At 42.1% G+C, this 25,637-nt stretch overlaps 3 protein-coding genes across 3 annotated transcripts; 2 read left to right on the top strand and 1 right to left on the bottom strand.

The window, feature by feature from the left end:
• The first annotated feature begins 219 nt into the window (after positions 1-219).
• On the top strand, positions 220-16,703 carry LOC149386799 (Zinc finger, C3HC4 type (RING finger) family protein). Its single transcript, XM_089624854.1, has 13 exons — positions 220-740; positions 884-1,610; positions 1,722-7,714; positions 7,812-9,313; positions 9,542-9,805; positions 10,030-10,250; positions 10,586-10,857; positions 11,037-14,001; positions 14,082-14,214; positions 14,393-14,919; positions 15,055-15,942; positions 16,029-16,211; positions 16,301-16,703. Exons 1-13 carry the CDS (start codon positions 382-384, stop codon positions 16,496-16,498), a joined length of 14,232 nt encoding a protein of 4,743 aa, XP_089480980.1. The 5' UTR covers positions 220-381; the 3' UTR covers positions 16,499-16,703.
• Positions 16,704-19,045: 2,342 nt separating this feature from the next.
• Positions 19,046-21,033, top strand: LOC149386800 (cytochrome b-c1 complex subunit Rieske-4, mitochondrial-like). Its single transcript, XM_089626734.1, has 4 exons — positions 19,046-19,312; positions 19,708-19,787; positions 19,915-19,993; positions 20,101-21,033. The coding sequence occupies exons 1-4, from the start codon at positions 19,162-19,164 to the stop codon at positions 20,730-20,732; spliced, it is 942 nt and encodes a 313-aa protein (XP_089482860.1). The 5' UTR covers positions 19,046-19,161; the 3' UTR covers positions 20,733-21,033.
• Positions 21,034-22,484: 1,451 nt separating this feature from the next.
• Positions 22,485-24,706, bottom strand: LOC149386801 (endoglucanase 13-like). The gene is made up of 5 exons (XM_089626582.1): positions 24,530-24,706; positions 23,797-24,210; positions 23,415-23,501; positions 23,185-23,337; positions 22,485-23,081 (listed from the first exon to the last, which is right to left on the bottom strand). Exons 2-5 carry the CDS (start codon positions 24,133-24,135, stop codon positions 22,485-22,487), a joined length of 1,176 nt encoding a protein of 391 aa, XP_089482708.1. The 5' UTR covers positions 24,136-24,210; positions 24,530-24,706.
• Positions 24,707-25,637: the final 931 nt, after the last annotated feature.

Below are 25,637 nucleotides of genomic sequence, written 5' to 3' on the forward strand. Positions count from 1 at the left end.
AACAAACTAGTATTACTATCTGTAAACGACAAAACAATATATGTCGTATCATTATTTCTAAACGACATAATATGTATGTCGTTAATTAATGGTAAACGATAACAAATTTACTGTAAAAATGCGAGTAGACTAGTCTGTCATATCTTCTGCTGAGTTATAATCACACACATAATGTTTTAATTAATTTAACCATTGTCACCGTTAAGAAAACTTGCGTTCGAAGCGCAAAGAACAAATAAGGGACAATTTGCAAATTTTTTTTTTCACCGAGTGAGAGAGAGAATTTAACATAATTTTTTCCTCTGTTTCAGCTCTTCTTATTGTAATTATACCAAATTCTATGACCTAATTAAACTCCGGCGAATCGGAACACCATCGGTGATGTCGTCTTCGCTGCCGTCTCCGGCGACGGAGTCGGCGATCCTCCTGGAGGATTTCGGCCAGAAAGTGGACCTGACTCGCCGGATCCGAGAGGTTCTTCTGAACTACCCCGAGGGAACCACGGTGATTAAGGAGCTCGTTCAGAACGCCGACGACGCCGGAGCTACCAAGGTATGTCTCTGTCTCGATCGCCGACGCCACGGCTCCGATTCTCTTCTCTCCGGAACTCTAGCTCAGTGGCAAGGACCGGCTTTGTTGGCCTTCAACGACGCAGTTTTCACAGAGGAAGATTTCCTCAGCATTTCCAGGATCGGTGGGAGCGGAAAGCACTCTCAGGCCTGGAAGACCGGCCGGTTCGGGTAATTACTTTCGAGCTTTCGTTAATGGCGTCTCTGTTTGTGTTTAGCCAGTGTGTTATCTCTTAGTGGCGTCTCTGATGCTTTTAAAGGATTACTTTTGTGTGACTTCCGTTTCATTTAGTCTATTTTCTACGATGTTCTAGGGTCGGATTCAACTCGGTTTATCACTTGACGGACTTGCCTTCATTTGTTAGTGGAAAGTACGTCGTGTTATTCGATCCTCAGGGAATTTACCTTCCTAAAGTTTCCGCTTCGAATCCCGGTAAACGGATTGACTTTGTCACTACTTCGGCTATTTCAGCGTACAGAGACCAGTTTTCCCCGTATTGCGCGTTCGGTTGCGACATGACTAATTCTTTCGACGGAACTCTTTTCCGATTTCCTCTGCGAAACCCCGAGCAAGCTTCCGGAAGCAAGCTCTCGAGGCAGGCTTATTTGGAGGGCGATATATTGTCCATGTTTCGTCAGCTCTACGAGGAAGGAGTGTTCACATTGCTCTTTCTGAAGAGCGTGTTGTGCGTCGAGATATACGTTTGGGAACCCATGGAACCCCATCCACGGAAGCTCTACTCGTGCTCCGTGAGCTCTGTGGACCCCACTGTTGTCTGGCACCGGCAAGCCGTCTTGAGGCTGTCAAAGTCTTTGGATCCGAAAGAGACTCGGATGGACTGTTATTCGTTGAGCTTCTCGAGGGAAGCAGAAAATGGGAACCACTGTGAAAAGGTTACCGATTCCTTTTATATCGTGCAAACAATGGCGTCTACATCGAGTAGGATCGGTTCTTTTGCTGCGAAGGCCTCCAAGGAATATGACATTCACTTGCTTCCATGGGCATCGGTCGCTGTGTGCACTTCGGATAATTTATTGCACGTAATATTTCTCTATCACATATTCACTGCGTACTATATTATTCATGATGTCTTATGTTTAAAGTGTTTGATTTCATCAACCTCATTTTCTCGTGATTTGATATTTTGACAGAACGATGCTCTTAGGGTTGGTCAGGCGTTTTGTTTCCTTCCTTTGCCTGTAAGAACCGGATTGTCTGTGCAAGTTAATGGGTACTTCGAGGTCTCATCAAATCGGCGCGGCATTTGGTACGGCGATGACATGGACAGAAGTGGGAAAATTAGGTCTGTTTGGAACAGGCTGCTTTTGGAAGATATCGTGGCTCCGAGTTTTAGACAACTAATGGTTGGCGTACAGGGTTTACTAAATTCCAAGTCCGTGTACTATTCACTGTGGCCTAGTGGGACTTTCGAAGAGCCGTGGAAAAACTTGGTCGAACATATTTACAGAAACATTTACGACGCTCCTGTATTGCATACGGACCTCGAGGGTGGAAGGTGGGTTTCGCCTATCGAAGCATTTCTTCACGACGAAGAGTTTTCAAAGAGCAAGGAACTCGAAGAGGCTCTATTACAGTTGGGAATGCCTATTGTGCGTTTGCCCACCGTTTTATCCAACACGCTCTTGAAATTCGCCGATACATTTCAGCAGAAGGTGGTCACTCCTGCCTCGGTACGTCATTTCATTAGAGACTGTGAATCCCTTTTGAATTTGGGTCGGTCTCACAAGCTTGTGCTCCTCGAGTACTGTCTGGAAGATTTGGTTGACATAGATGTCGGTTCACACATGCGTAATATGCGTTTACTTCCTTTGGCAAATGGTGATTTCGGATCATTTTGCGAAGCCTCAAAGGGGGTTTCTTATTTTATCTGCAACGAGTCAGAGTACATGCTACTTCCGCGAATGTACGATAGAGTTATCGACGCTAATATTCCGGACAGTCTACTGAGCAGACTCTCTTCTATTGCAAAGTCTTCGAAGACCAATATTTTGAACTTCAATGTGCATCACTTGCTTCATTTTTTCCCCAGATTTCTGCCTACTGAATGGAAGTTGAAGAACAAAGTGTTGTGGGAACCAGAGTCTTGCTCTAATCATCCTACTTCAATATGGTTGGAGCAATTCTGGAAATATCTCGAAACACGCTGTGAAAAGCTGTCAATGTTTGGTGATTGGCCCATCCTTCCATCCATACACGGGCATCTTTATAGAGCTTCCAGGCAGTCAAAAATGGTTGATGCGAAAATGCTATCTGACAATATTCAAAACATACTTATCAAAATTGGGTGCAAGATTCTAAACCCTAGTTATCAAATTGAGCATGCTGATTTATCTCATTATGTAACTGGTAGTGATGGTGGATGCATTCTGGAGTCTATATATGATGTCTTCACGTCAAGTGGCAGCATATTGTCTGCATTTTTCGACAATTTGGGAGCGGAAGAGAGGAATGAGCTGCGCAGATTTCTACTTGATCCGAAGTGGTATTTCGGAAAATCTATGAACGAGTCTCACATAAGAAATTGCAAAAAGTTGCATATTTATAAAGTCTATACAGGAGGATCAAGTTCGGATTTTCACTTCTCTGATCTTGAAAGTACAGTAAAGTACTTGCCTCCATTTGATGTTCCCGAGTGCTTTATGGGAGAAGAATTTATTATTAGCTCTTCAGATGGCGAGCAAGAGATTCTTTTAAGATATTATGGCGTCGAGAGAATGGGAAAGGCATGTTTCTACAGACGGCACGTGTTGAACAGAATTTCAGATTTGCAAGCTGAAGCCCGGGATGGCGTAATCGTTTCAGTTTTGCAGACTCTTCCACAGTTGTGTAATGAAGATGCGTCGTTCAAGGAATATCTGAGAAGCTTGGAATTTGTCCCCACTGTCAATGGCGGTCTCAGGCGTCCATCTACGCTGTACGATCCTCGTAATGAAGAGCTCTATGCATTGTTAGCAGATTCTCAGAACTTCCCTTCTGGTATCTTCCAAGAATCCTGGATTCTGGACATGTTACAAGGTTTGGGCCTCAGAACATCCGTATCCACCGAGGCAGTCATAGAGAGTGCTCGACAAGTGGAACGGCTAATGCACGAGGATCAGGGAAAAGCACATTCGAGAGGCAACGTGCTTCTGTCCTACTTGGAGGTGAATGCGATGAAGTGGATGCCGGGTCCATCAGAGGGCGATTGGAGAAATATGAACAGAATATTCTCGCGAGCCGCCACCGTACTCAGGCCCGGCGACTCGAAATCCGACCTCGAAAAATTCTGGAGCGATCTACGGTTGATAAGCTGGTGCCCAGTGATAGTCAGTGCTCCGTTTCAAGCCTTGCCGTGGCCGGTTGTGTCGTCCATGGTTGCTCCTCCGAAGCTTGTGAGGCTGCAAATGGACATGTGGCTTGTTTCAGCCAGTATGCGGATACTCGACGCGGAATGCTCGTCCACCGCGCTATCGCACGGTTTGGGATGGTCGGCCCCACCGGGCGGGAGCGTCATCGCCGCTCAACTACTCGAGCTCGGAAAAAACAACGAGAACGTGGGTGATCAGATCCTACGTCAGGAATTAGCCGTGGCGATGCCGAGGATATACTCCATACTTAAAAGCTTGATTGGTTCAGACGAGATGGAGATCGTAAAAGCCGTTCTCGAAGGTTGTCGTTGGATTTGGGTCGGTGACGGATTCGCGACCGCGGACGGGGTCGTCTTGAGCGGTCCCCTTCATTTGGCTCCGTATATTCGCGTTATACCAATTGATTTGGCTGTTTTCAAGGACTTGTTCTCAGAGCTTGGAATTCGAGAATCCTTGAATCCCGCAGATTACGCTGATATTTTATGCAGAATGTCAGCGAAGAAAAGCTCCTCTCCTCTCGACGCGCATGAACTCAGGGCCGCCATATTGATTGTCCAGCATCTGGCTGAAGCTCCGTTGACTGAACAGAAAGCAAAGATTTATTTGCCAGATGTGTCGAGCAGACTTTTTCCTGCCAGTGACTTGGTTTACAATGATGCACCGTGGTTGCTCGGCTCAGAGGATTCCGGTAGCATTTTTAACGTACCATCTGCGGCAGCTTTGAGTGCAAGAAAAACAATTCAAAAATTTGTGCATGGGAACATATCAAACGATGTTGCGGAAAAGCTCGGTGTCTGCTCACTTCGCAGGACCTTATTGGCTGAGAGTGCCGATTCGATGAATTTGAGTTTATCCGGAGCCGCAGAAGCTTTTGGGCAACACGAAGCCCTGACAACTAGACTCAAGCACATACTTGAAATGTACGCAGACGGCCCCGGGATTCTGTTTGAGCTGGTGCAAAACGCAGAGGATGCTGGTGCTTCTGAAGTGACCTTTCTCTTGGATAAAACTCAATACGGGACTTCTTCTCTTCTTTCGCCCGAAATGGCAGACTGGCAAGGCCCGGCGTTGTACTGCTTCAACGACTCGGTTTTCACTCCCCAAGATCTTTATGCGATCTCGCGCATCGGCCAAGAGAGTAAGTTGGAGAAGCCTTTTGCGATTGGGAGATTCGGCTTAGGCTTCAATTGTGTCTATCATTTCACAGACATACCCATGTTTGTTTCTGGTGAGAACGTTGTCATGTTTGATCCTCACGCCTCCTATTTGCCTGGGATTTCTCCGTCGCACCCTGGCTTACGGATTAAATTTGCTGGGAGAAAGATTTTGGAGCAATTTCCAGATCAATTTTCTCCGTTCTTACACTTTGGTTGTGACTTGCAGCATCCATTTCCAGGAACCCTGTTTCGGTTCCCGCTTAGGAGTGCTAATGTTGCTTCCAGAAGCCAAATTAAGAAAGAAAGATATGGATCCGAAGATGTTACGTCCCTCTTTGCTTGTTTTTTCAAGGTCGTTTCCGAGGCCCTACTTTTTCTGCGCAACGTGAAAACCGTGTCTGTTTTTGTCAAGGAAGGAGCGGGTCAGGAAATGCAACTCTTACATCGTGCTAGAAAGCGCTCGATGTGTGACCCTCACGTGGAGTCGAATTCCTTGCATAGTATGTTCAGCTTTTTTGATGGAGGTCGGCATAATGGAATGGATAAAGATCAGTTTGTGAACAGATTGAACAAGTTGATAGAAAAGGACCTGCCAAATAAGACTCAAAAGATTGTCATCACAGAGGAAACCCCGTCCGGTAACCTATCGCATTGTTGGATCACCTCGGAGTGTCTGGCCAGAGGGCAAGCGAAGAAAAAATCCGAAAGCTCGGATGACAAATCTGGTGCTTTTATCCCCTGGGCATGTGTTGCTGCTCATCTGAATTCTGTTAGGGTTCCTGGAACATTGAGTGATGGTCTGCAAATGGAAGAAGAAAATAGAATTGCTTCTGATTTATTTCAGATTCCAACGGATTCAGTTCTTGATACGAAGGATTTCGAAGGCCGTGCTTTCTGCTTCCTCCCTCTCCCAATTAATACAGGTCTACCAGCACATGTTAACGCATATTTTGAATTGTCGTCAAACCGCAGAGACATTTGGTTCGGTAATGACATGGCGGGTGGTGGCAAAAAACGGTCAGACTGGAATATTTATTTGCTTGAAAATGTCGTAGCCCCAGCTTATGGACATATGCTGGAGAAAATTGCATCGGAAATCGGTCCAAGTGATTTGTTTTCTTCCTTTTGGCCCAAACAAAGAGGATTGCAGCCATGGGAATCAGTTGTAAGGAAACTCTATGCATTCATCGCAGATTTTGATCGTCGTGTACTTTATACGAAAGCTAGAGGAGGACAGTGGATCTCAACGAAACAAGCTATTTTTCCCGATTTTACGTTTGACAAAGCTCAAGAGCTCATTGAAGTATTGTCGGAGGCTGGTCTGCCACTCGTTACTGTTTCTCAGCCAATTGTTGAAAGATTTATGGATGCGTGCCCGTCGTTACATTTCTTGACTCCTCAGTTGTTAAGAACTCTGTTGATTCGGAGACGGCGTGGGTTCAAGGACAGGAATGCAATGATCTTGGCCCTTGAGTACTGCTTACTCGACTTAAAAATTCCCGTCGAACCTACGTCTCTTTACGGGCTGCCTTTGCTTCCACTTGCTGATGGTACCTTCACATCGTTTGACAAGAATGGAATCGGCGAGAGAATATATATTGCACAGGGAGATGAGCACGGTCTCCTCAAGGTTTCAGTTCCCAATCAGCTCGTAGATAGCAATATTCCGGAAGGATTGTATGGAAAGCTTTGTGACATGGCGAAACGGGGTGACTCGAATATTTCTCTATTATCGTGCCAGTTACTCGAGAAAATTCTTCTTAGATTATTACCGGCAGAGTGGCAGCACGCAAAACAGGTGACGTGGGTTCCCGAGCATCAAGGCCAACCGAGTGTGGAGTGGTTGCGACTTCTGTGGAGCTATCTCAAGTCTTCTTGTGCTGATCTGTCGCTCTTTTCAAAATGGCCTCTACTTCCGGTTGGCGACCATTGTCTGATGCAACTACGTGAAAATTCACACGTGATTAGAGACGACGGTTGGAGCGAAAACATGTCTTCTTTATTGCTGAAAGTAGGTTGCCTTTTCTTGAGGCTCGGTCTCCCTGTGGACCATCCACAGTTTGACAGGTTTGTTCAACCACCAACAGCCAGCGGAATATTGAACGCACTTCTCGCTATTTCCGGCGGAGTAGAGAACGTCGAGGGTCTCTTCCACGATGCGTCCGAAGGCGAGCTTCATGAGCTCCGGAGCTTTGTTCTCCAGTCAAAATGGTTCCTGGAAGGGCAACTCGAAGAAGTACACATCGAGATCATCAAGCACCTCCCTGTGTTTGAATCACATAGAAGCAGAAAGCTAGTGAGTTTGAGCAACCCTGTCAAGTGGCTCAAACCGTACGGTGTTCGTGAGGATCTTTTGGATGATGATTTTGTACGCACGGATTCAGAGAGAGAGAACATTCTTCTGAGAAAGTATATAGAGATTGGAGAGCCGTCCAGGGTAGAGTTTTACAAGAATCATGTGCTGAACTGCATGTCTAAATTTATATCCCAGCAAGAAGTCGTTTTGGCCATTTTGCGTGATTTGAAACTTCTTGTTGAAGATGATGGTTCCGTTAAAACCACTCTGTCAACTGTAGCTTTTGTCTTGGCAGCTGATGGATCTTGGCAGCCACCATCCAGGTACAAATTTGCACTCTTTTTGCTTTTTTTTTTTTTTTTTTATAAAATTATTTATTGTATTCGAATATTTCAATGTCTCACCGGTTCATGTTTGCAGGCTCTATGATCCTCGCATACCTGAGCTACAAGCGGTCCTGCATGCTGAAGTTTTTTTCCCATCTAAAAATTTCTCAGACCCTGACACTTTAGAGACTTTGGCTATCGTTGGACTCCGAAGAACTCTCGGCTTTACTGGTTTACTTGACTGTGCCAGATCAGTTTCTCTGTTCCGAGAGTCTAGGCACCCCGAGACAGTAAGTTATGGGAGAAACCTGCTTCTATGCTTAGATGCTCTATCACTGAGGTTGTCAAATCAGGATGAAGGAAATCGTGATGAATCATACTATGCCAACTTAGTTGGGAACAATGATGTCGATGGTGCTAATTCCGTACATGCCAACGCTCCTCCGAGTAATAATCATTTGGGTGGTGGTAGTCAATTTATTGTTGACTTAAATGATGATAAACCCGAAGAAGCATTTTGGTCGGAGCTGAGAGAAATTTCCTGGTGTCCCGTTTCTGTTGATCCACCAATAAAAGGACTCCCATGGTTGAAATCCAGTTCTCAAGTAGCACCACCAAGCCTTGTGAGGCCTAAGTCGCATATGTGGATGGTATCACATTCAATGCATATACTAGACGGTGAATGCAGCTCACATTACTTGCAAGAAAAGCTTGGCTGGACGAATCAGCTTAACACGAATGTTCTATCATCTCAGTTGATTGAGCTTTCCAAATTCTATAACACGCTTGAGTCAAATTCGGTCGAGCGAACCGCCACTGATGAAGCATTGCAGAAAGGAATCCCATCATTGTATTCGAGTATGCAAGCGTATGTTCGTAGTGACGAATCTGTGGATCTCAAATCAGCATTAGATGGTGTCGCTTGGGTTTGGATTGGGGATGATTTTGTAGCTCCGAACGCACTTGCGTTTGACTCCCCCGTGAAGTTTTCCCCGTATTTGTATGTTGTTCCATCTGAACTATCAGACTTCAGGCAATTGCTCTTGGAATTAGGTGTCAAAATTAGTTTCGATATCTTGGACTATCTGAATGTACTTTATCGGCTACAAAATGACTTGAAAGGGTTTTCTTTATCACCTGATCAGCTAAGTTTTGTACATTGTGTCCTTGAAGCCGTGGCAGACTGTTCCTCAGAGTTGAACAAGCCATTGTCTGAGATTACCACCACTCCGCTCTTAGTTCCAGATATTTCTGGAGCTCTCATACACGTGGGGGATCTTGTGTTTAACGATGCACCATGGATGGAAAACAATACTCCGATGGGGAAGTATTTTGTGCATCCGAGTATCAGCAACGATTTGGCAAACAGGTTGGGAGTGCAATCGCTTCGCTGCCTTTCTTTTGTGGACAAGGACATGACTAAAGACGTTCCTTGCATGGATTACGCTAGAATCAGCGAGTTGTTGAGGTCGCACGGGGAACATGACCTTCTATTTGATCTACTGGAATTGGCAGATTGCTGCAAAGCAAAGAGGTTACACCTAGTCTTTGACAAGAGGACACATCCGCGCCAGTCTTTACTGCAACACAATCTAGGTAAGTTGTAAGAGCTCCTAAAAATCTGGTATTTGTATCAGGTGAAGTTTATATTGAAGAGTGTTACATTCTGCAAAGTTACTTCTCTTGAGAAACTATAGTCAACTTCGGAATCTTTAGCGCATACTCTGTTTTATTTTTTCTCTCTGAATCTTGATAAATAGGTTTGAGAAAGTTATTTAGCTTTATTCTGTTGTGACTTTATACTTAAGGTGTTCCCATATACAGGTGAATTTCAAGGGCCTGCCCTTGTTGCCATATTGGAGGGGGCGATCTTGAGTAGAGAGGAAGTGAGCAGCCTTCAGTTTCGACCTCCGTGGAGATTGCGAGGAAATACTCTTAGCTATGGTTTGGGTTTACTGAGCTGCTTTTTCATATGTGATCTCCTTTCAGTGGTTTCTGGTGACCATTTCTACATCTTTGATCCGCGCGGTTTAGCTTTCTCTATGCCAACATCTCTCTCTCCTGCGGCAAAAGTCTTCTCTTTGGCGGGTAATGACATAATTTAACTGCAAGTTCTTTCTCTAGCGCACGTTTAAGTTGTTAACGTTGTCAATTATTATTCTCTCTTTTGTATCTGCTTCTGTTTTAGAGATTAGTTCTCGAGCTTAGTGATGACTCTCTGATATCAAAAGAAAACAAATCTGTGCTTTTCATTTAAAGGTTGCCTTTTGGAATGATTATACTAAAAAGATCATGTACTGTTGTGGATACAGGTACTAACTTGATTGATCGATTTCGTGATCAGTTCAGTCCTATGCTTCTTGGTCAGGATCGGTCATGGTCTTCATCAAATTCAACAATTATCCGTATACCACTATCATCAGATTGTTTGAAAGATGGTATGCAGCTAGGTTTAAGTCGAATACAGCAAATTAATGACAGATTTTTGGAGCAAGGAAGTAGAACTCTTCTTTTCTTAAAGTCAGTTTTGCAGGTATTTTTCATGTTCTAGGCTCTACTTTTCCTTGTACTTTACCACTGTGGGGCTGATAATGTGGCTGCTACATTTAGAGTTTGTTGTGCATGATTAGTAATTTGATCTCATTGGAACATTTTCTAACATGAGTAATGAGCTAGGGGTAAGGTAATTTGTTTTGAGAAGTACAAAGGTCTTCAATACTTTAATATTCTGAGTTTATTTATTTATTTTTCCTGCATTTCGTCACTTTATAAGTTTCTTTTTAGCTGCTGTAACAATGTTATAGCATATTTTATGACCAGGTTTTTTTTTTATTTATTTATTTTTTTTTTGGGTCTTAATATGACCAGGTTTCACTTTTGACATGGGAAGAAGAGAGCTCGCAGCCATATGAAGATTATTCAGTTTCTATTGATGCTTCATCTGCTATCATGAGGAACCCATTTTCAGAAAAAAAGTGGAGGAAGTTCCAAATATCAAGGTTGTTTAGCAGCTCAAATTCTGCAATGAAATTACACGTAATAGACGTGGCGACGAAACGAGGAGGTGAAAGATTTGCTGATCAATGGCTTGTGGTACTCACTCTGGGTTCTGGCCAAACCAGGAATATGGCTCTTGATAGGTAAGTTAGGAAAATTTATTGCAAGTGAAACATTGTGGTGATAATTATATTGAAACCCTGATAGATTACACACTATGTCTACAATGATGCAACCACGATGTCAGTAAATCGCTTATGCCCTAGTTATTTTTTTACATGATATCTCTGACACGCTTGAATACTGTTACATTTTTTTTCAGGCGTTATCTGGCATACAACCTCACCCCAGTTGCTGGAGTTGCAGCGCATGTATCGCGAAACGGTCAACCTGCTGATATCTGTTTAACGGCCTCCGTGATGTCACCGCTCCCTCTTTCTAGTGCTGTAAAACTACCCGTCGCTGTTCTCGGATGCTTCTTGGTCTGCCATAATGGTGGCCGTCATCTCTTCAAATATCAGGACCACGAGGATTCAACAGAGGCATTTTCTGATGCCGGGAATCAGTTAGTTGAAGCTTGGAACAGAGAGCTCATGTCTTGTGTTTGTGATTCCTACGTTGAGTTGGTGACAGAAATACACCGGTTAAAAGGAGACTATCCTAGCTCCGCGATTGAGCCTAGAGAAGGGCGTGCGATCAGCGTCGTGTTGAAAGCCTATGGGGATGGGATTTATTCCTTTTGGCCGAGGTCTTACAGGTCTGATGTGATCAGTCAACCGGGTGGTAGAGTTATCAAAGCTGACTGGGAATGCCTTGTAGAGCAGGTGATAAAGCCTTTCTATGCCCGTGCTGTTGATCTTCCGCTGTGGCAGCTATACTCGGGAAATTCAGTCAAGGCTGAGGAGGGTATGTTTCTTTCGCAACCTGGGAGCGGGGTGGGCGGTAATCTTCTCCCAGCCACCGTTTGTGCCTTTGTGAAGGAGCATTATCCTGTATTTTCAGTGCCGTGGGAATTGGTGACAGAAATCCAAGCTCTGGGGATAACCACCCGAGAAGTGAAACCTAAAATGGTCAGGGATCTTCTGAAAGTTTCTTCGATGTCCGTCGTTCTTCGGTCAGTTGATACCTATATGGATGTTCTGGAGTATTGCTTGTCTGATATCCAGATTAGTGAAGTATGCGATTATGGAAACTCGGAGAATCGTGTAGTTGGGAGTAATTCTGTGTCCGATCCAGCATCGAATATCCGCGATGCTGCTTCATCGTCCACCCATAATCCACCTAGTTCGGGAGATGCTGTTGAAATGATGACGAGTTTAGGAAAGGCTTTGTTTGATTTTGGTCGGGGAGTTGTTGAGGACATTGGCAGGTCTGGAGGGCCCTTGACTCAGAGGAAAACCGATGCGGGTATTGGCAGATTTGGAAATGTAGACCAGAATCTTGTTTTAGTAGCTCTTGAACTTAAAGGCTTACCGTTTCCAACTGCTACAAATCATTTGACCAAGCTGGGGATTAATGAACTTTGGATTGGGAATCAGGAGCAACAAAGCCTCATGAAACCTCTAGCTGCGAGGTTTATGCACTCAAAAGCTTTGGATAGACCAATCTTAGGTGAGATTTTTGCAAATAATTCATTGCAGACATTATTGAAACTGCAGCGTTTTAATCTTCACTTACTATCCAGTCATATGAAGCTACTTTTTCACGAAAAGTGGGCAAGTCATGTGATGGCTTCAAATGTTACTCCTTGGTTTTCGTGGGAGAATACATCACGTTCAGGTGGTGAAGCTGGTCCTTCCTCCGAATGGATAAGACTCTTCTGGAAGATTTTCAGTGGCTCTTTGGAAGACCTAATCCTATTCTCAGACTGGCCTATAATTCCTGCCTTTCTAGGTAGACCAATCCTATGCCGTGTTAGGGAGCGTAATTTGGTTTTTGTTCCTCCTGCCTTGACCGATTTGAGCCCCGTAGAAGATGCCTCCGAAAGAGATGCAACGACAACTGGTTCTACTTCTACTTCTGACTCAGTTCAAGCTTTCGTGTCAGCTTTTGAAGTAACCAAACAGAATCACCCTTGGTTGTTATCTTTGTTGAATCAATGCAACATCCCCGTTTTCGATATGGATTACATGGATTGTGCCGCTCCTTGCAATTGCTTACCAACATCTGGTCAATCATTGGGGCAAGTCATTGCTTCCAAGCTGGTTGCAGCGAAACAAGCTGGCTATTTTCCTGAACTAACTGCTTTTGCTGTTTCCGATCGAGATGAACTTCTATCACTTTTTGCTGAAGATTTCTTGTCCAACGGTTCAAATTACAGGAGGGAGGAACTAGATGTTTTGCGTTCTCTTCCGATATATAAAACAATTGTTGGGTCGTACACAAGATTGAACGGAAATGATCACTGCATGATCTCTTCGAATTCATTCCTTAAACCTCATGATGAGCATTGCCTTTCTTATTCAAGCGATTCAACGGAATTCTCTTTACTTACAGCTCTTGGTGTCTCTGAACTGCGTGATCAACAGATTTTGCTTAGATTTGGGCTGCCTGGGTTTGAAGACAAGCCCGAGGCTGAACGTGAAGATGTATTGATATACCTTTTTGCAAATTGGCAAGATCTCCAACTAGATCCTTCGCTCGTTGAAGCCCTTAAGGAGACAAAGTTTGTTAGGAATGCTGATGAATTTTGCACTGATTTGTCTCGGCCCAAGGATTTGTTTGATCCCGGCGATTCTTTATTAACAGCTGTGTTTTCCGGTGAGAGGAAGAAATTTCCAGGAGAGAGATATTTCGCTGATGGTTGGCTTCACATTTTAAGGAAAACTGGGCTGCGCACTTCAGCAGAAGCAGATATTATACTCGAATGCGCCAAAAGAATGGAGTTTCTTGGTAGGGAATGCATGAAAAGCGGGGAAGCGGACGATTTTGAAAACCCAAATGGCTCACAGGCCGAAGTTTCATTGGATATCTGGACTTTAGCCGGTTCAGTTGTTGAAACGATTTTATCGAATTTTGCAGTCCTTTATAGTAACAGCTTCTGCAGTGTCCTCGGCAAGATTGCGTGCGTTCCTTCTGAATTCGGGTTCCCGGAAGTTGGTGGCAGAAAAGGTGGCAAAAGAGTTCTTACTTCTTACAGTGATGCTATTCTGTCAAAGGATTGGCCTCTGGCTTGGAGTTGCGCTCCTATCATCTCAAGGAAAAACTTTGTACCTCCTGACTTCTCTTGGGCTTCACTTCAACTCAGAAGCCCCCCAGCTTTTTCCACAGTTCTAAAACATTTGCAGGTAAATCTGGCTGTCCTTGTTTGTATTTTACTCTGAGCTCACTTGAATGAAGTTTTGAGTTCCCTTGAATTCCGGAGCAGATCATAGGAAAGAACGGCGGTGAAGACACACTTGCTCACTGGCCGACGGCATCGGGAATGATTACCGTCAGTGAAGCTTCTTGTGAAGTTCTAAAATACCTGGATCAAATTTGGGACTCCCTCTCTGCTTCAGGTACATGTCATTTCTTCTTTATTTTAATTTTAATATGCTTGACGAGCACAAGAGAACATCAGGCTCAAAATCAACCATGTTCACAACACACCGAGTTAAACGGAGTATTAGATTTAGTTTCTTGTTTCCTTCTGTGTTCGGTGAAATAATTGACCTCACATTTTAATTTGGTGTGTAGATATATCAGAGTTGCAGAGAGTGCCTTTTATACCCACTGCAAATGGAACCCGCTTGGTGACTGCAAATCTGCTATTTGCACGCCTCTTGATTAATTTATCGCCTTTTGCTTTCGAACTCCCTGCCCTATATCTACCTTACGTGAAGATTCTCAAAGATTTGGGACTCCAAGATACACTGTCGATTGCTTCAGCCAAAGAACTTCTATCAAATCTACAAAAAGCTTGTGGGTATCAAAGATTGAATCCAAACGAACTTCGTGCAGTATTAGAGATTTTGTATTTCATCTGCGAAGGAAGTGATGGGTCGTCAAGTATCTCTGATGTGACCCATTGGACATCTGAAGCTATTGTCCCAGACGATTGCTGTAGACTTGTTCATGCAAAAGCTTGTGTGTATGTTGATTCATATGGCTCCAGATTTGTCAAATTAATTGAAACTTCCAAGATAAGGTTCATTCACCCCGATCTCCCGGAGAAATTATGCTCGATACTGGGGATTAAAAAGCTGTCCGATGTAGTGATAGAGGTAACTGTGTACCCTGAAAAACTCTATTTGTTTCCCTAAATTTCCTCTTCAGATACATGATGTATATATCTATTCAGACATTAATAAATAAATAAAAATGTTCAAGTTATCTAAAACAGTTGGTTGTGGGTGCAGGAACTAGTTCACGAGGAGCATATACAAACTGTGGAACATGTTGGATCAGTATCGCTCTCAGCCATCAGAGATAAACTGTTGAGCCAATCGTTTCAGGCTGCTCTGTGGACCGTTGCACAGAGCATGGCCAGTTACGTTCCTGCTCTGAACACTTTAAAATTCGGAGCCGTTCAAAATTCATTGGAAGTAGTAGCAGAGAAGATACAGTTTGTCAAGTGTCTCCACACTCGTTTTTCGCTGCTTCCAATGTCAGTCGATATCACCCATGAAGCCAAGGATTCCATAATCCCAGCGTGTATAGCAGGGTATCATCATCAGAGACTTTATTTTGTGAGCTGGTCCAAGACCTGTATTTTAGTAGCCGAGCCGCCGGCGTTTCTTTCGATTCTTGACGTAATTGCAATTGTCGTTAGTCAGGTCTTGGGATCTCCAACCCCGTTGCCTATTGGATCTCTATTCCTCTGCCCCGAAGGATCCGAGGCTGCCATGGTAGATATACTGAAACTCTGTTCAGACAAAAAGGATACGGAAACTTCAGTTGGAAAATGTAGTTTAATTGGGAAAGAAGTGTCACCCCAAGATGGCCGTCAGGTCCAATTTCATCCGTTACGGCCGTTTTACGCCGGAGAAATAGTGGCGTGGCGGCTTCAAAACGGGGAAAAGCTCAAATACGGAAGAGTCCCAGAGGATGTTAGGCCATCGGCGGGACAAGCGGTTTACAGATTCACTGTGGAAACGGCTCCCGGAGAGACACAGCCTCTTCTCTCTTCCCAGGTTTTGTCGTTCAGAACCGCATCAATGAGCGGCGGCGAGGCTCCGATGATGCTTCTTGAAGACAGTCGGGTTAGCACCGTCGACTCTCCCGAGAGAGGATCTTCGTCCCACCAGGTTTGGCTTCTTCTCATCTCTTTTTGTTGCGTTCGATCTTCGTTTCCTCGAGCCGATCTTTATAAAGTCTTGGTTTTCTTTGGCAGACAAACCCGGGAAATGAGGTCCGATACGGGAGAGTGACAGCTGCGGAAACGGTGCAAGCAGTGGAAGAAATGCTGTCTGCGGTTGGGATACACATGGATGTAGAGAAGCAATCCCTCCTCCAAAAAACGCTCTCCCTGCAAGAACAGCTCAAGGAGTCTCAGACCGCACTTTTACTCGAACAGGTCGGTTCTTGTTCACTTCAAAGCTTTGATTCATTCTCTTCATTCGCTCCTTTTTCGGTTTCTGAAAATGAAAATGAAAAAAATTGCAGGAGAAGGCTGACGTGGCGACCAAGGAAGCGGACACGGCAAAGGCGGCGTGGACTTGTAGAGTGTGTTTGACCGCCGAAGTTGACATGACAATGGTGCCTTGCGGCCACGTCCTCTGTAAGAGATGCTCTTCCGCTGTTTCTAAATGCCCTTTCTGTCGTTTACACGTCTCCAGAACTATGAGGATCTTCCGGCCATGAAAAAAAATAGTAGTTACAGATCTTCGAATTTACAACGAGATCTGGTACATTGTAGGTGATCAGAGTTTTTCTGTTTCATTGCATTTTAATGGGGTTAAGATATGTATATAGCGGAATCCCAACTTCTTTTGTACATAAAGAAGATGGAGTGAGGCAAAAGAAATCACGTAAAAAAAAAGAAATATATTTATTTGTTTTTGTTTTACTCTGAATTCGTATTTCTCTAGGAACAAACTAGAAATGCAAAATCAAAGTCCTAATCTCCGGCCTAAAACAAGTCTTAAGCAAATTGAGCTAAGGCACCGACAAACGAAGCGTTAGTGACAATGGTAGGCTCAGCAGTTTAAAATTTCCCCTGGAATCAGAGTAACCGACGCTCTCGTCGGGAGAGACCATCGCACCGTCCAACACGTTCGGCTCCGCCCCTGTGTGCAAGGATACGTCCACGACATGTGTCAAACTTTGCGCCAACACCACGAAATTCTATGCAGACGTTGATCAAGGTGAAAAAATACAAAGAGTTAGAGCTTCATAGGGACCATAGTTTTGACGACAAAAACGATGATCAGTTTCGATATCCACGTAACCATTGTCACAAGATAAAATTTAAAGTTTTGACTATACTTTAACCGCACTCTAAATAAAGGGTGTTAATATTATGATTATTGTTTAGTCGCACTAAAACCCAAACAATAATAAAGCCCGACGACCTCTGCAATAATCATCCCAAAAGACTGACATTGCCGAGTCCCAATCTCAAGTTCCGCAATTAGACGTAAGCCAAGTAACATTTTGGTGCTTACCTAAGTCGGCCTAATCCAATGCTTAGGTGCTCAACGTTGAGCCACTGTTTGACTCGGCTTGAGCACGTTACCGAAGTTAACACCCAACGATCAACAACGAGTAATAATCGTACCGAAGTCGGCGCTATGACGCTCAATCACAAAAATGAAGTCGTAATCACGTATGTGGTACACCTACTTGACTTGCCATAACAAATCATATCACAAACCAATGACCATAAATATGAACATTTTATGCAAAAAATTGTCCCGTTTATCGTGATTTTTTCTTGTTTTCTTTGTAATCTCACTTAAAACAAATACTATTGCATTTGTTTAGTTCTCAAACGCGCTATTTGTTAGAAATTCAAATGCGATTGAGCCTTTATTTGTTGGATGAAGATATTTTTTTCACATCAATGAACAATAAACAAGAGGTAAATTTGGAGGGACGATCAACTAAATATATTAAACAAAGAAAAAAAATTACACATAAATAAAAGAGACAATTAGGTCAACTGTCCAATAGTCCATCGTCTTTTTAAAATATAACTCAAATTTCATTTTATTAAAAAAATAGACCACCAGCCCGCAATAAATTAAATAAATCAAAGAGTTAATTTAATTAACTCTTTAATTAAATTAACTATGTAGTTTATTTAATTTACTACAGGATTGATGAACTATTTTTTTTAATAAAATAAAACTTGAACTAAAATCTTAAAAGAAATTAGTCGAATAGTTAGTTACAATAAATTTTTCTAAACTCTGAGAATAATTTTATGATAAATCGAAAACTCAAAAGGATATATGTTATCCATCATGCTGGCTTCTCGGACGGGAGTCCCACGGAAGGAACGGCTTCCGCACGTGAAGTGGGCCTCGCGGAAGTACCGTCTGCCGCGTGGCATGGAAATGGCAGTTTTCTTCCGCGTGGCACATGGAAATGGCAGGGGCAGTTGGCAGGTGTCGGAAGGCATATTACCATTGGATTGACTGAGGATGTGTGTGTGTGTGTGTAACGTGCATATATGGCAGGGGCTGTAGTACTTGTTAGTTTTTATTACTCATTGAATTAAAAAAAAAACAGCACATCAATGTATATTCTATACCGATATTACAGCAACAAAAGAACAAGAACAAAAAATTGTACCTAATAATTATTAATAAAGATGAAATTTAATTTACATATCTATACTTTTTTTTATAAAAAATTAACAGTTTAGTCCATTTCATTTACCATTTTTTAAAAAAATTAACAGTTTAATCCCTTTCATTTACCATTTAAATTTAATTTTTTTATTTTTTTTTAATTCCTTATTGGAAGTTAATGGAAATATGGATTTCCATTAAACTTAACGGAAATTTCATTTCCAATAAGCAATGGAAGACATCAAAATACCTAATGGAAATACCATTTCCAATAAGAAATGGAAGGTGGCTTAGTGAAAATGGAATTTCCATTTCCTTCCAATAGCCAGGATGATCCACTTAGTAGTTAGTATATATAGTTTTCCCTTTTATTAGTGTGTAAAAAATATAAATGGGTGTAGATGTGTATCGAATCTCAAGTAATCCCCCACTTGTAATAGAATTGTTCAAGCATAATAAATATATAATTTATAGACTAGTATTTTTGTATTTTCTTTTTCTTTAAGGGGTGAACTGAAATGTAGTATTATGTTTAGGGGCGAAAATATAATTTATGTTGAAATATTCAATTGGGGGTGTAAATTTAGAGGAGGTTGTGTATAAGAAGATTATTTTTGGTACATATATAAAGCTTCCATTCAACAAATTAGTCAATATAAAAAAAAGCCCTAGAGAGAGATATACGGATATTCCGATCAAATCGACGATCGAAACTCTGTCGCAAACACGATGTTGAGAATCGCGGCGAAGAGATTCTCATCTTCCGCCGCCGCATCGAAGGGCGGAGCTCGGCCGGCGATCCCCTCCAGACTCCCTTCCGTCGTCGACGAAGCTTTTGCCAGATCCGCCGCCACGTCACCCTATCTCCACCACCACCTAGGTTTCGCTCTCTCTCTCTCTCTCTCTCTCTCCAGACATCTCTATCTAGGCTTTTCGTTTTTTGTATTTGCCTAAGTCGTAGCGTTTAGTCTCGTACTCGTTCGTTCGTTGTTCGACGTTCTTAATTTTTGGTTTTGTAGGGATTTGTGACCTTTGAAGTATTCCAATTTTGAAATTTTTTAGCAGTATTTTTTTGAAATATGCATTCTTTGCCGTTGATGGGTGAAAATTGATGATAGTTCTACGAATAGCTTGTGAATCTCATTAATTTTTTTGCTTCTTTTTTTTTCTGCCCCTTTTTTGCTTTTCTATGAAATCCATTTACTTTACTGGCTCGTTTTGAAAAAAAATTATATCCTGGTACTTAATATATGCTCCGAATGTTTCAATGTGAAGATACCGAGCTCAGGTTGCCGATTCACAGAGAAGCCCCTTCTTTCGTCGAGCAAGCCACAAAGCAACAAACTCTTATCAAGGTCGGAAATTGTTTATATTGTGTCGTAACTAGAGCCTTGTAACGAAGAATTGTGTTTTTGTTAATTAATGTTTTCATGATCTGATGTCAATACTTTTTTTTTTCCCGATCTTCTTTCCCCGTACCAGAGGGGAGGTAAGATTGGTCTCTTCGGAGGCGCTGGTGTCGGAAAAACCGTGCTTATCGACAATGTTGCCAAGGCTCACGGTCAGTTGCGAGAATCACTAAAAAACTTCCGGGTTTTAATTGATGATTTACCTAAATTGAATCACTATAAAACTCATTTTTTTCTTAATTTTTGTTCCTCGTTTCAGGGCTCTCTACGCTCGTTCCCGGGAACGAACTCTCTGACGTCGTCCCGGCAACGGTGGCGGCGCTGAAGAACCCGAGTTCGAAGATCGTGTACGACGACTACAACCACGAGCGATTCCCTCCCGGGGACCCGAGCAAAAGGGCGTTTGCGTACTTTGTCCTCACCGGAGGCCGGTTCGTGTACGCCTCTCTCATCCGGCTCCTAGTCCTCAAGTTCGTCCTGAGCATGTCGGCGAGCAAAGACGTCCTCGCCCTCGCCTCCCTCGAGGTCGAGCTCGGCAACATCGAGCCCGGCTCCACCGTGACCGTCAAGTGGAGGGGCAAACCCGTCTTTATCCGGCGCCGGACCGAGGACGACATCAAGCTCGCCAACAGCGTTGACGTGGCGACTCTGCGGGACCCACAGGAGGACTCGGTCCGAGTGAAGAATCCCGAGTGGCTCGTCGTGGTCGGCGTCTGCACCCACTTGGGTTGTATTCCTTTGCCCAACGCCGGAGATTTCGGAGGATGGTTCTGCCCTTGCCACGGGTCCCACTACGACATCTCCGGAAGAATCCGGAAGGGTCCGGCGCCCTACAATCTCGAAGTCCCCACCTACACCTTCTTGACCGAAGACAAGCTGCTCGTTGGGTGAAATGGGAAAATAAAATAAATAAAAAACATTATTATTTAATTATAAATCTGTTTTTTTTTTCTTTTCATTATAGATAGTTTCCTCTGTGGCAATGGAGGAATATGATGACTTTATCGGAGAGTTTCATTTGTTTGCCCTCCTCTGAGACGTCTTTTTTTTTTGTTCATTTTGGAATTTGGGTTTTTTTTTTTTTTTTCAGTGTCTTGGTCTGGGACAAGGTCTCTTGTGGTTGTCTCAATAATAATTTCCATTCTGGGATCAACAGAGTATTTGGAACAGTAAATTTCTGATATTGATTTCATTATTGTGGTTATTTTTGCTGAAAAAGAGTGATGATGACGAAGGTATTGGTGTATCTTACTTTGTTTTGTTCACGATCATTATGATCTCTGTCATCGAAATGGTTTTGGTTTAACCATAATTGCTATAGGTGGTGTCCAGCGAGGTGAACGGAAACGTAATCCCCTCATCTGAACCCCCATTAAACACAAACCGCTTTAGGATATGAATACCATTGAAACCCTCCCATCGATGAAGCTTCTTGGCAAGTTCTGAAATACCTGGATCAAATTTGGGGCTACCTCTATGCTTCAGGTACATGTCATTTCTTCTTTATTTTAATTTTAATATGCTTGACGAGCACAAGAGAACATCAGGCTCAAGATCAGCCGTGTTCACGACACACCGAGCTGAACAGAGTATTAGATTTAGTTTCTTGTTTCCTTCTGTGTTCGGTGAAATAATTGACAGCACGGCGTGTAGATATATCAGAGTTGCAGAGAGATCCTTTTTATACCCACTGCAAATCTGCTATTTGCACGCCTCTTGATTAATTTATCCCCTTTTGCTTTCGAACTCCTTGCACCATACAAAGAACTTTCGAACCTTCAAAAAGCTTGTGGGTATCAAAGATTGAATCCAAACGAACCGGTATTAGAGATTTTGTATTTCATCTGCGAAGGAAGTGATGGGTCATCAAGTATCTCTGATGTGACCCGTTGGACATCTGAAGCTATTGTCCCAGACGATTGCTTGTGTGTACGTTGATACATATGGCTCCAGATTTGTCCAATTAATTGAGACTTCCAAGATAAGGTTTATTCACCCTGATCTCCCGGACAAATTATGCTCGGTTCTGGGGATTGAAAAGCTGTCTGATGTAGTGATTGAGATAACTGTGTATCCTGAAAAACTCTATCTGCTTCCCTAAATTTCTCTTCAGATACATGATGTATTTATCTTTTCAGACATTAATAAATAAATAAAAATGTCTGAAAACCGGGAAAGGAGGTCCGATACGGGCGAGTGACAGCTGCGGAAACGGTGCAAGCAGTGGAAACAGATCTCAAGAACTACGAGGATTTTCCGGCCATGAAAAAAAAAACAGTTACAGATAATCCGAAATTACATGAAGTTTTGGTACATGGTAGGTGAACAGAGTTTCACGGTTTCATTGTATCTTCCTGGGGTTAATTAATGTATAGGAGATGTATATAGCGGAATCCTAACTTCTTTTGTACATAAAGAAGATTGAGTGAGGCAAAAGAAATCACGTAAATTTTTTTTTTTTTTTTTTTTTGCTCTGACCTCTAATTTCTCTAGGAACAAACAAGAGATACAAAATCAAAGCAAACGAAATCACGTCAAAAAAAGAAATCACATTTTTTTTTTGTTTACTCTGAATTCTTTATTTCTCGAGGAACAAACTAGCAATACAAAATAAAAAATCCTAATCTCCGGCCAAAGAGAAGTCTAAGCAAATTGGGCCAAGACACCGACAAACGGAGCGTTAGTGACGATGGTAGGCTCGGCAGTTTTAAAGTTTCCCCTGGAATCCGAGTAACCGTCGCTCTCGTCCGGAGAGACCATCGCACCGTCCAGCACGTTCGGGTTCGCTTCGTTCTTGTTGAACCAAACATCATAGCCTCCTTTGCAACTCACCGGGCTCGGGTCCTTCTTTATCGACACAATCGACGCCGCTCTGTGGTGGATCTGCTGAGGAAAGCTCGTCCCAAACCCAACCATGTAACTCATGTTCCTCGGGTTCACTCCCAAAATGTAATCCACCTGTGATTTCGCTGCAGCGAGAAGATCGCCCGGCGGAACCTCTCCATCGGAGCACTCGATAGTGTTCTTATTTGCTACGAGATAGTTGGAATAGACGGCGGTGATAAAAGTCGCGGTGGTGACGTACTGAACATTGTTCCACTCCATAAACCATACCAAACCGCCCGGAGTTTTCTTGAAATTTTCTTCTCCTTTCTGAATGAAATTGCATATAAATTCCTCCGCCACCGCCTTCATGCTCACCAATTCTTCGTCTTCTTCTTCTTCTGACTCCATAGCAAGCTGTAGTGTATATATTTAAGGGCACATAAAGTAATTAGTTTGATGATTAATTAATAATGGGAAAATAGAAAAAAATTGTACTAGTGATTGAGTCTATATATACCTTTGCACCCAAAACTTGGGCACCAAGGAACTTGTTATCCCAAGAGAAGACTGTTAGGGCGGCGGTGGGACCGTCGCCGTTTTTCATATCATCCAAATACATTTGCTCCTCCGTTGCACGGTGAAGCCACGCAGCCGCCCACATTAGCTCATCCTGAGTCATTCATACATTTATTTAAATATTTGTATTTAAATTATGAATATTAATTACGTATAAATTAGTATACGTACATTAAAGCCACTACTGGAGTATATTTTTGCCGCAGCTGGAATACTCTCTGAATAAATCCCTGAACTGCTTTTTGCAAAATTATACAACTGCAACAAAATCACACACCAGGAAATAAGATCAGAGGGGGCGAAAATGATAAGATTGAGTTTAGAGGGGTAAAATTACAAAATAATAATTTTAAGAAACTAAACTAAAATTTTAAGAGAAATTCTTGAATTAACAAATAAATGGGGGAAATTTAAGAGCACCAATTTTAGTACAAAAACGAGTAATTAAAGACGGTCAAAATAAATAAATGAACTTAAAATGAAATAAATAGTTTTTTATTTTTATTGTTAGATACAATAAACAAAAGGATTTAAAATATCCTGATTCACGTACTTGCTTTGCATGGGTGAGAAGCGTAGCGGCATAAGTAGGGTCTGTGGGTTTGAAGGCGACGGAGGCGGCGGCGAAAGCGGCGGCGGTTTCGGCGGCGAGGTCGGAGCCGGGATGTTGGGCGTCGATCGTGAAGGCCGTACGAGGAGTGGTCATGTCTTCTGGTCGCTGCCAACACTGGTGGTCGGAGTCTGGGTCTCCGATCTCTCCGTAAAGCACGTCCGGTTTCGGGTGAGCTTTGATCAGATAGTCTGTTCCCCATTTTATGGCATCCAAAGCGTTGACCAGCTCGTTGTTGGCTTTGAGCTTGTCGGCGAACTCGACGGTGCTCCATGAAAGCATCGTTATCGTGAACGCCAACGGAAACCCTAATTTCAGATTGTCTCCCGCGTCGTAGTACCCTCCAGATAAATCAACCTGTGCCAATATATACCATGATAAATAATGGAATATACTATATATGCATGGGGATATAAAATTCATTGCATATATGCTAAAATAATTACGAAATGATAAAACATGCAACATTAAAGGCAAAAAACTTGAATAAGTATGCTGGCTTAATTAATTTATGCAAAATATATAATATAAAGGTTTTATTCATTAGTGGTGATTCATATACAGATGATAAAACCTAAATTTTTTTTTTTTAAAAAGTTGAAATAATATTTGTACTACAAGTTGCTTAGTATATATAGTATATGTATAATTAATTAGTGGTTTGTGATATTCATACTTTAGAATCTTTGCCGTCTTGAAGGGCAGAATCTCCACGCCATTGGACTCTCTGATTGGGAGGCAATTTTCCAGAGCGTTGAGCTTCATAAAACAACAGCGACTTTCTCAGAGCACCTTTGTAGTCTATATTATTCGCTCCCAATATTCCTTGGAATAACAAGGAAGACGACAAAACCACCAACCAAAATACAGAATTATTCTTGAAGCTAGACATATTTTGTAGGGAAAAAGAGCAAGTGCGATGTAAATCTTGAAGCTGCAGCGAATTAGAGCCATATTTATAGGAAAAAAAACTTAAGCATGAAAATTGAATCAAAATACGCATTCATGACTGGAATCTCTCTAAATGAAGCACTTTCCCATTCTCCCACTGGCCTGGTTTTATTAGCACGTAATATAAATGGAAGAAAATTATATGTGAATATATCCACATACAATAATGTTATCGGAAAAAAAAATATTAATTAGAAATCTTTGATTTAATGTTCACGCTTAGTCCCTTTTACTTCTGTATCGGGGAAAAAGAAAATTACGTAATTTTCATTTAACTAAATTAATTTGATTCTCGATTTATTGTATTTCATTTAGGAATCTTATCCGTTACATTTTGTATCTTTAGCCTCTTTTCTACTCTAATTCTTTTTAGATTACATTCATATTACATTAATTACTTGTTTCTCATTTTAGTTTTATCTAAAATCTCTACCAGGCATCTCCTAATAAGTTGATTAGATTAAGTTAATAAATGTGGTAACTATTTTGTAGGGACTAATTTAAACTGGTAAAAAAAAGACGTAGAGTACCAGGAAAAGGAGTGCATTCTTAATCTCAGGCGAAAAAAAATATTATAATTTTTTGTTTCATTAAGCTTATTTAATTTGTTTCATTCTCTATTTAATAATTTCAGTAATCTCATCAATTAATATGATCTCTTTATTTAGTAATCTATTGTCTACTCTTATTCTTTTAGATTGCGTTCATCTTACTTTTATTTGCTTCTCGATTTAGTTAAATCTCTAAGATCTCTTATATAAGTCCTGATTTGATTAGATTAGTTAATAAAATTGCTATCATTCAAACCAAATCACGATCTTTAATAAAATTGT

Source organism: Urtica dioica, chromosome 9, assembly GCF_054948205.1.
Source record: "Urtica dioica subsp. dioica isolate 48M chromosome 9, U.dioica_male_clone48M_v1_H2, whole genome shotgun sequence".
Lineage (NCBI taxonomy): Eukaryota > Viridiplantae > Streptophyta > Magnoliopsida > Rosales > Urticaceae > Urtica > Urtica dioica.